Source organism: Labrus bergylta, chromosome 10 (assembly GCF_963930695.1).
Source record: "Labrus bergylta chromosome 10, fLabBer1.1, whole genome shotgun sequence".
Classification (NCBI taxonomy): Eukaryota; Metazoa; Chordata; class Actinopteri; order Labriformes; family Labridae; genus Labrus; species Labrus bergylta.
The window spans coordinates 20,522,041-20,531,522 of NC_089204.1; the positions used below are offsets into that span (position 1 = coordinate 20,522,041).

Genomic DNA, 9,482 nt, shown 5'->3' on the forward strand with positions numbered 1-9,482 from the left:
CCAAAAAAAAAGAGCTCCGTGTAGCTGAGCTTTGGGAGCTCTTATCTCCTCTGAACAAACTCCTCAAGTGATGGGGAATGTTCTCAGGATGTTATCTTGTCCTCTGTGGAAATGAGATAGCCAGCCACCTTTATCACCACGCTCAGACTCTGGAGGGGCCCTGACCATTACTGGAACAAGGACCACTCGGCTGCCAGGGGACATGAACCAACTGGCTGCCCGAAAGAAGAGAGACTTTCAGGGAATTAGAAGTACAGTATGACTGACAGGAGATTTGGAGGGGTCTCACAGTTGGGTAGTTTTAACCCAGGTACGCCTTCAAGGCAGTATTGGACACCCACAGTTGTTATTTGGATGCAGAAGATGTTAACTTAACAAAAATACTCAAGAGTGAAAAAAGTCATGCTGGGAGCCTTGACACCGTACGAGAAAGCATTTAAGAAGAGAGAAAAACAGAAACGAGGGATTCAGTTTTAATTGTCAAAAGAAAAAATCAGAAAGAAAAAAATGCTCAGATGTATATTTTAGCTAAAGCGTCACCATGGCAACTCTCTTTTCAAGTCACATCTTTAATGAATAGGTAATGGACAAATTGCAAGATGCACAACTTCATAACATCAGAACAAATGCTAAAAAAACTGACATGATGGGGGGGGGGAAGAACTGGTTGATTTGGTTTGACTAAAAGGGTGTTTTTGTGTTCACACAACAGAGTGTGTCATAAAAACACAGCAGCCCTTTGAAAGGAGAACACACGAACGCACACGAAACCAGGTAAATTCAATGTCGTACGGCAACACAAATCTTCCTTCTGTTGCTGTCATTTAGACTGTCTGGCAAATCCACCTCTTGTTTTCAAAGCATTTTTTCCCCCCTCTAACAGGTGCAAAAAACCTCTCAACATAACACATCAAAGAGACATGTGCACCTGCGAATAAATCACAGGAAACGGTAAGAATCCAGACTGAGGCCCCCTAACACCAAAGAGGTAGGATTCAAAGTGTCTGATTTAATATTCATGAAGTGCAGGGCTTTGGTGGTTGAATGCTTGTTTACTGAGATGTGTCTTTTGTCCTTGGGAGAAGGTTTGATATTCCACCAAGTGACCCCATTTACATATGCTTGTGGTTTTACCCCCACATGATATAACATAGGTATCTCGCTTCACATGGCACATAAAGTACGCACACACAAACTGGGGGATGATTGATGCAATATTATGTCAAATATCAAAAGCTGCATCGGATCTAACTGGAGTCGCTGTGAAGTGAAGTGTTGTTGCAGAGGAACATTTCAAGTTGAGTCAAGTCTTAAAGACAGCCCTGCAAACTGCATCCACAGGGACAGAGGTGGCAGACGAACAGTCCAGACCGGACAGAACCAACTGTCAAACACAATCAGAGGTGTTTTTCCGCTAATGAAAACCACTGTTCCACTCGTCAACACCCATGCACCTCTCTAAAATGTGTTTTGGGTTCATTTTGGTAGAAAAACGCATAAAAACAACAACATTTTTTATCAATAAAGCTTCTTTTTCAATGACCAGGCAAAGACAGGGTTAAAAACAAACAAATCAAAGCTATGGTTGTTGTTACAAACGCCCTCCCCCCTGCAGCCTGGGGTCAGCCGTGCACCTGCAGGCAGCAATGTGTGAGACAAGTGAAATCACAAAGGGCAGCCGCTCCAGATGCGTGTCTCACAGCTTTCTCATCTTGCCATATAAAAAAAAAAAAAAAAAACGGTGAGATGTACATCACCTTTTAAAAGTGAAGCAAACTCCTACAGGGTTAGTGCTGTATGTGGATCAGCTAATTACTTCAGCTGGAAGTAAAGCTTATGAGAAAAAAAAAATCTCTCCAGTGGGTACTTAAAGGAAGAAAGCAGCTGGTCAGAACATTCTCTTGAGAAATCGTCAGCTATTGGAGAGAGTGGTTGGGGATACTCCTCTCCTAAGTGCCTTTTCTTTGAGCAGTGTTCTCTATGATTCGCTCCCACGCTTTCTTCCTTCTCTTGTACAGACAGCACACACAACATACACACACACACACACACACACACACACACACACACACACACACACACACACACACACACACACACACACACACACACACACACACACATCTATCCCTTTCATCCCCAGGAGTAAAACAAATTCCCATGCTCTGACTCAGATTTTGCTTAATTTATTTATCATGCTCTAGTTTAATGTTGGTGTTGATATGCACTTCATAAAAATAGATTAATTCATTTTCTAATTATTTCACCCTTTTTTTTTTGGTCTAAACATGCGCATAACAAACTGATATTATTATATTATTATATTCTTTTTTTTTTATTTCTCACACAACTTGGCTGTTGTGTAACTCACTGTATCCTTAGCTGACTTCTAACTCATGCAGACCTGCTGCCCTCTGCTGGAAAAAACTATGAACTACTGTAGTCCCAACAGGGCTCATAAGCGTTTGACATAAATTCAAGTATTGCATTTTTGATGATTCTATTATCGACCATTTTATTTGGGATATTTTCACAACCTAAAAATATCCGACCCTGTGTAGACTTCCCTTGTAAAAATGCCTCTTATATGTAACTAACGACTTTATTGCACTCATTGTTAATGTGCTTAAAACATTTAATTTTGAATGTTCAAACATTCAAATTCAAAATTCCCTACACTACAGTACAGACAGTCAGTATTATTATTAACTCATTAGCCCATCTTAGGAGCACTTAGTTTTTTGGGTGTAAAAACACCTTTCCTAAATCTATTTCAAGTCCTTTCAGTTACAATTAGTTGTCGTATGTCACTTTAGTCCTTGTAGTTTGGTTCTTAACACAAGAAGTTTGAAAATGACACTTTTGGCAATAATTTAGTCAGAAGTAATCCTACCTGACTTTTGTGTTCCGCACTTCTTCTCAATTTGCCAAACTAGCATCACAACTACTAGTATTTCAGCCACTAGCATCAGTATCCATCTGAACTTTACCCAGTCGTGTTGCATTATGGGAAGTGCAGGTAACAGGTTTTGAAAATAAGTTGGGACGAATTGTGTTTGCCTGGCAAGATGGGCTTGACCCTTTTTCACACATTTTCATTTCTAATATTACAGTTTTCAGAAGTGCAGCAGGCTACTTAATCAATGTTCATGTAGTCTTTAAGTTTATTCAAGAACCCATGAATGCTACAACTTTACAATTGCACTTAGTGTGGATTTACATCACACGTAGCCTATTTATTTAATACAGTATTAATGCTCTTTGATTGACTTTTGAAGTTGTACACATTGTAGGATATAAGGCTCTAAGGGGGTTTTCTGAAGTTTGAATAATAGACTTATACTGCTTACCCAAGTCTCAAAATTGCATCCTATAGTGTTCTTTTCTGTGGCAAAATAACAAATCATAATAGCCTAATAAAATAAGATTTTCAAATTTAATATGGATGAATTAGTCTATTGTTCCTGTCTGGATACTCCTCTCAAAACTAGACAAAATTCTAACAGATGTTTCCAATTCAGTTTTTTATTTCCCTAAAGAATGTGGTTAGCCGTCCTAACAACTCCATCTAAAAGGTTGTGAATGAAGGAGTATCTTAAAGCTTAAAAGGTGCTCTGCAGGTGGCCTCTCCCAGCACTCAATGGGTCTCTGTGGGACGACAGTCATGCCTCCCGAACCACATGTACTGTTCCCCTGCCTGTGCCAAAGACTTCTGCTTGTGGTTTCTTGGGAACCTTCTGTAGGTTGTTGGACCATTATCCGCCTGCTCCAACAAAAAGTCAGTCTTGTAGACAGTATTGGTGTTCCTCCAAGTCTCTTCAGTGCTGCGGTCACCTCCATCATGGCACAGGCAGAAGTGGGAGTTGTACTGTCTTTCATTGTAAGGACACTTCCTGCGTCCCACACCCTGGAATATACCAAGACAACATGGACAAGTAATTATTTTGTTCAAGATGTGGTGATTGATCTGATTTAATAAAGCACTGAATATGTTTACATACTCACTTGATTGAAAACAGAGATGTCGTCTTTTAACGCATGCTTGTTGTCATGGTCTGAGTGTGGAAACTCTCTTAAATCCTGTAAAGAAACACATATTGTGAGACAGTACAGTCTGATACTGCTAAAGACAGTGGTGTGAGAGACAATGCACTTACAAGTAGTGCTTTGATTAGACGTTAAATTCGATATCACAGCCCTGGATCATGACTACACAGTGAAATAAAGGTAATTCCAAACACTGGATTATCTACTGTGCATACTCACCTGCTGAGTTTTCCATTTAGGAAAGCGCTCCAAGTTCAAAGCCTGAGGTAAAGCTGATTTGACCTGACTCAGCATGATCCCCGTGCTTGTACAAGTCTCACGATTCTCTGGCCCACTTTCTGGTAGAGCTGGATGAGCAAACTAAGAAGAAAATGAAAACCAAAAAAAGGCTGATGACTCTGCAAGATTTCAATGCTGTGATATTTAAAACTGAGATTATGAAAAATGTATATCTTACCCATTTGCCATCATTGCTCATTGAAGAATATCGCTTTCCACCTTTTACCATAATGATACACCTTTGGGAAGTTCACCGAGTTGTTTCACAAGTACACAACACACACTGTCAAAACCTAACAACTGAAACAAGGGTCACTATGGAAACTGTGCAACAAACAAAACAACTCCAAATGTGACCGCAATGTGGTTAGGAGGTGAGGAACTGGAATTCTTAAAGTTAAAGAAAAATAGTTTTAGTTCCAAACACTAATCAAACAAAAGCAAAATCAATCAAAAAATGCACATTTTGTTTCATATCAAATGACAGCCAACGATTAATGCCATTAAATTCATGTATTCCCATTAGTATTGTATTCTTAAATGCAGAAGACCACAAGGAAACGTGTTTTCAAACAAAATTAGCTTATGAGGGACTTTATTTTTCAGGGCAACACAGAAAAACATCAATACTATTCTACACAATAACATATATATCCATCTGACATATAGCTTTTTCCATTTTCAAAAGACATGTTAATTATCAAAGATGATTTAAAATGTGTTTTACAATAATTTTAACATAAATTCTGATTATTCATGTAAGTTTCTTCACAAAACCACAATTAAAGTTGAAAAAATAAAATAAAATCGCAAAATCCCTGACTGTACAAAAACACCAACTCGTCAAATGTAAGTGATAAGCGGGAAAGAGAAACCATTTGGAAGGATTATTAAAAAAACATTTTTTGCTTTTTGTCAATCAGGACAAAGTCCAGTGAGTAAGTAAGATGGAGTGTAATTGACCGTACATGGGACAAAGGAGGCTCAAATTCAGTTCAAGCACTAAGTGTAAAATTAGACATGTAAAGTAAACAATACATAGACAGTATATAGTGGTAGATCCATAAAAAAAATCAGGTTAAGATAATAAAAAAAAACATTTGTTACAACACTTCAAGTTAACAGGTTTGCTATATTGGTCATCATTCTGTCATCTCATCGAGCAATTTGTTGTTCTTCTACTTACACGTACCAAGAAAACGGTTCGAGAGGTAATCCTTGTGCTAAGAACTGACGTTCCCAGAATCCCAAGGGAGTATCAGACTTGTGTTACAGTTGAGACGTGCTCACTGTCTGAATGTGTCAGCCGGATCTCTGATGTATTGTTGATCCCTGAGGACAAGACAAGCATGCAAAAAGGGTGAACAACGTGTTTTAAGTTTCATTGTACACACAGCTGAAGGGTTACATCTTTTTCCTTCTAAAAAAAAAAAATACTAGTTTGAGCGTCTCCATTTGTTTTTGACAGAGGAACTAGCCAAGATCTAAGAAATACTGAGGTTAAAACCTTATACAAGCTGTAAAGTGAACTACTGAAATGGATCCATAGGTAAGGTAAGGGGGGGGTAAGGTGAGGTAAGGTAAGGTGAGGTGAGGTAAGTGAATCAGTAAAAACATGGTAGCATACAGTAGCAACAAGTCTCAAATATCTGGCACAAAATCATCTTGAACTTCAGGATGAATTACCAATATTTATTTCTTCAAAGGTCAAACTCACACACTGCATAAAACTGGACGTAGGATTAACCACTGGAGTATTAGAGGCCTTTTCTCAGGTTTGAGTTTGTCGTGTTTGTAAATATGTTTATTTTCGAGCCAGACCTGACCATAACTTGACAAGAGGCAAACACCAAGTAATCAGACCTTTAAAGTTTAAAGGCCCATTAGCTTGTGAATGAGCTACTTCACCGCCGTGTTCCCCACAGGACTAATGTTGGAAGTGGCTGTAGCTGACCAAAGTCGCTTTTTTTGTTTTTTGTTTTTGGAGTAGCGAGTGTGACAAATGTAGCTAACTAGCCTACTTCTTTCCCCACAGCTCCTTAGTGAGAGTGAGCATCAAGTGGACAGCTCAAACACATTAACATAAGCAACTGGTCCACTCATTACTATGATCTACTTCTCAGTTAGGAAAATCCGACAACAACTTCAAGACAAACACCTTGTCACCCTGCTTATTATTGCTAACAAAAAATGGAGCACAGAGTTTTTGATCAGCCTGTCAGAATGTTCTGATGTATGAAAAATCTCCCAAAGAAACCAACAACACAAACAGGCTGTGAGGTTGAGTTCAGTGACTGAATTAGCTGAGGTGATGAACAGCTTACACATCCAAGCTGATGCTCAAGCAGCCTCTACTGCATTACTTTAGAGGGGTATGTTTGATTAAATTCATAGTGTAAAGATAAATTGGCTTTAGAGTCCAAAAAACTCCTCAAGTAAATATTTGAGTAGTTGCACATTTTAAAACTTCTTCTTCTTAATTTCTCAGGCCTGGAGGTTACCACTGGGTCAAAAGTCAAGGATGTTGTGAACACAATCCTTCAGCAATGCCTGAAAAGGCTTCTTTTTATTTGTTCACAATTGCACTGATGAATGTAAATTGTAACTTCACTGACTGTCGGGGGCATAAACTGCCTCGTGGTAATTCTTTCTTATGAAGGCTAAATCGGCCATGATCAGTGCATTCAGTGCCTGGTTGATTATAATAACAATTCAGAAGACCTTTTGTCTCATAAACACAACTCTTTTTGGATTAAGGATGGTGTTGTTGAAGGCTACTGATGCCCACAAGGGTCAGTGGGTGCAGCATTAAAGGGAAGTAATAATGTTAAATGAAGAAGCAGCTATTTTTTTTGTTTTTTCAATGACTACATTCTGGATTCATATTTTGAAGAGATGCTTACAGTGAATGGCCGTAGGAAGCATTTCTGACTGACCATTCCAAGTGTTCGTCACTATGGGAGCATACTCCTTTCCAATTTCGATACGGAGTTGCTTCTTCAGCTGCTTTGCCAAACGTTGCCACCTGGTGAATCACATTAATCACCAGAAACTTTAATTGTGAGGACATTGTTGTGTCTTGGCGTTGTAAGTCACACTTTCACTTCTCTCACCTCTCCTGTGTGTCGTTGTACTTATTCAGTCGGTCTGCCTCCACCCTCTTCTCCACCATCCAACGTTGTAAGAGTTCTTCTTTCTCTCTCCGTGCCTCTGCCAGCGCTTTTTTAAGTCCTCTCACCTCTTCATGCAGATCTGCCAACTCTTTGGATTGGCACTCTAGGGTGTGCTCTAATTCTGAAAGGGACGCCCTTTGGGTGTTGCTTCTTCTAGCCAGAGAAAGAGCCTCTTGGCGGAAGAGGGACACGCTGAAAAAAGTCAAGTATAAAAGTGTGTTGATAGTACATGTTGCTGTTAGATGTTGGACTGTGTCAAGCTACTCATGTTCTGTTTATTATCTGAGAAGGTAGAACTACTGCAACACTAGATGTGCGTCACACTATAAAGAGTCATTTTGTTTCTTATAAGCCCAGAGCTGCAATATTATGATACTACAATTTGAGACAATTTATAACATACATTGATATTGTGTGATGGCTTTTCAGGTAAATAATGAAAAATACAGGCTAACATAAATGTCTCAGGATTGGGTGGATGTTTTCATTTAAATACAGCCAACTCGTATTTTTTAAATAAATAAATAAAGCCCTGATTATTTTTATAAATAGGTCTTTCACACGTTGTTGATTCCGTCCTCAGGCTCATATCCAGCTTTGTAGGATGAAGCAGAGAGTATTACTCAGAGGGCTATATTTTAACTTAAATTACCGTGCCTGCCTGTACTGCAGTTCAGCTTCTTTCAGATACAGGACGGTGGTCAGGTCAGAGACAGTCTGAGAGAGCTGGGGAGAAAAGAAAACACAAGGTAAGTGTTTGAATAGAGGACAGTGGGAGGAGCTCACAAGATGCTGCCAAATAGTTTTGATATCTTAAGAGGGTAACAGAGACCTAAAGCTTTATAATAATACAGGAGTGTTCATTATAAGCTCCAAAAAAAAAAAAAAAAAAACATCAGGGGAGGCTCAAAGAATGGAAGTGAGAAAAAATATTGTTAAAGTTTTAGGTTTTTGTTGTGAAAATGAGTTGAAAACTTCCCAATGCCTACAAACCGTTTCTTTTCTGGGTGTTTTGTACAGACTGAAGTTCTGGAAAAATTACTGTGTAGGCCTTTTTTGGTTCAATTTTTGAGAATTAAGAGCCTCAAATAACATAATCATAATCCTTTGAGCATGCAAGAACTGGGTATAAACCAATCAAGTGAACTTTGAGGCATCTAATTCCAAGAACTGTCTGAGGAACAGCCAATAGTCTCAACCTTTGAAAACCCCTGTATCAACAAATGTACTTATTATCAGGTTGTTTGTGCAAGTGCTGCTACTTCTAATTCAATGACAGCCTTTGTCTTCCAAAAAGTCGGAGCTTGATACTGTAATGTTTATCAAGGGATTTGTCCTGCAGCCTATTAACCCACCTTTTCTTGCATGTGTTCACTCTCTCTCAGTTGGAGTTGAAGGAGCCTTGAGTCTTTTCCCACGTCAACACCACCTCGCCCTAAACTGTTAATTAAAAACCAGTGTAAAGTTTTTTTGTTTTTTTTTAGAAATACAATGTCTAGTGTGCACGTTTAGTGAATTTCAGCATGTCTGACCTCTTACACAGAACATCGTCCAAAATGTGCTTGCGAATTTCATAACGCTCCTCCAGCTGAGACACTGAAAGCAAAGCAGACAAGACCTTTTACCTGGTGCATTCAAACTTCACCACTGCAAAATGTTAATACATTAAAAAAAAAAGCATTTATCTTACAGCACGTGAAAACGCCGGCGTATGGGATTTTCTCTTTTCTGTCTCTCTGTTGCAGACTTGTGCGCACGTGATTCCTCCAGCTTGACATTGTAGTAAACACTGATTCGTCTCGCGTTGATAATGGTTTCCAAAATGTCCCCAAGTCAACGCGTAAAAGCTTTCCTGCTCGCACTTGCTTGTTTACGCGTGGTCGAAGATGAAACCGTGAGAATGTTAACATCAGCAAAAGAACCAGCCTGTTAGAAACTTTCACAGCTCCTCCCTGTTCAGTCAGCTGCTGCAGTCTGCAGCTG

The 9,482-nt window shown here is 39.2% G+C and overlaps 2 protein-coding genes across 3 annotated transcripts; both read right to left on the reverse strand.

The window, feature by feature from the left end:
* Nucleotides 1-3,092: 3,092 nt before the first annotated feature.
* On the reverse strand, nucleotides 3,093-4,783 carry tex36 (testis expressed 36). The gene is made up of 4 exons (XM_020639155.3): nucleotides 4,505-4,783; nucleotides 4,267-4,407; nucleotides 4,006-4,080; nucleotides 3,093-3,907 (listed from the first exon to the last, which is right to left on the reverse strand). The coding sequence occupies exons 1-4, from the start codon at nucleotides 4,553-4,555 to the stop codon at nucleotides 3,638-3,640; spliced, it is 537 nt and encodes a 178-aa protein (XP_020494811.1). The 5' UTR covers nucleotides 4,556-4,783; the 3' UTR covers nucleotides 3,093-3,637.
* A 121-nt stretch (nucleotides 4,784-4,904) lies between these two features.
* Nucleotides 4,905-9,482, reverse strand: si:ch1073-143l10.2 (uncharacterized protein LOC565165 homolog). 2 transcript variants are annotated; one of them, XM_020639218.3, is made up of 7 exons: nucleotides 9,190-9,482; nucleotides 9,032-9,095; nucleotides 8,855-8,939; nucleotides 8,152-8,225; nucleotides 7,440-7,691; nucleotides 7,263-7,351; nucleotides 4,905-5,658 (listed from the first exon to the last, which is right to left on the reverse strand). In XM_020639218.3, exons 1-7 carry the CDS (start codon nucleotides 9,407-9,409, stop codon nucleotides 5,585-5,587), a joined length of 858 nt encoding a protein of 285 aa, XP_020494874.1. In that variant the 5' UTR covers nucleotides 9,410-9,482; the 3' UTR covers nucleotides 4,905-5,584. The 2 variants fall into 2 exon arrangements, with proteins under 2 accessions (XP_020494874.1, XP_020494873.1); XM_020639217.3 differs by having other exon boundaries at nucleotides 7,230-7,351.

Bases quoted from the DNA above. Each gene is read 5' to 3' on its own strand.
- tex36 (XM_020639155.3), bottom strand. From the start codon at position 4,555: ATGGTAAAAGGTGGAAAGCGATATTCTTCAATGAGCAATGATGGCAAA. The intron at 4,408-4,504 runs GTAAGATATACA...TTTTCTTCTTAG, and splicing joins TGAGCAATGATGGCAAATGG to TTTGCTCATCCAGCTCTACC. The intron at 3,908-4,005 runs GTGAGTATGTAA...GGTATATTCCAG, and splicing joins ACATCTCTGTTTTCAATCAA to GGTGTGGGACGCAGGAAGTG.
- si:ch1073-143l10.2 (XM_020639217.3), bottom strand. From the start codon at position 9,409: ATGTTAACATTCTCACGGTTTCATCTTCGACCACGCGTAAACAAGCAA. The intron at 9,096-9,189 runs GTAAGATAAATG...CTTTGCTTTCAG, and splicing joins CGCCGGCGTTTTCACGTGCT to TGTCTCAGCTGGAGGAGCGT. The intron at 7,692-8,151 runs GTAATTTAAGTT...GACTTTTTTCAG, and splicing joins CTGCAGTACAGGCAGGCACG to CGTGTCCCTCTTCCGCCAAG.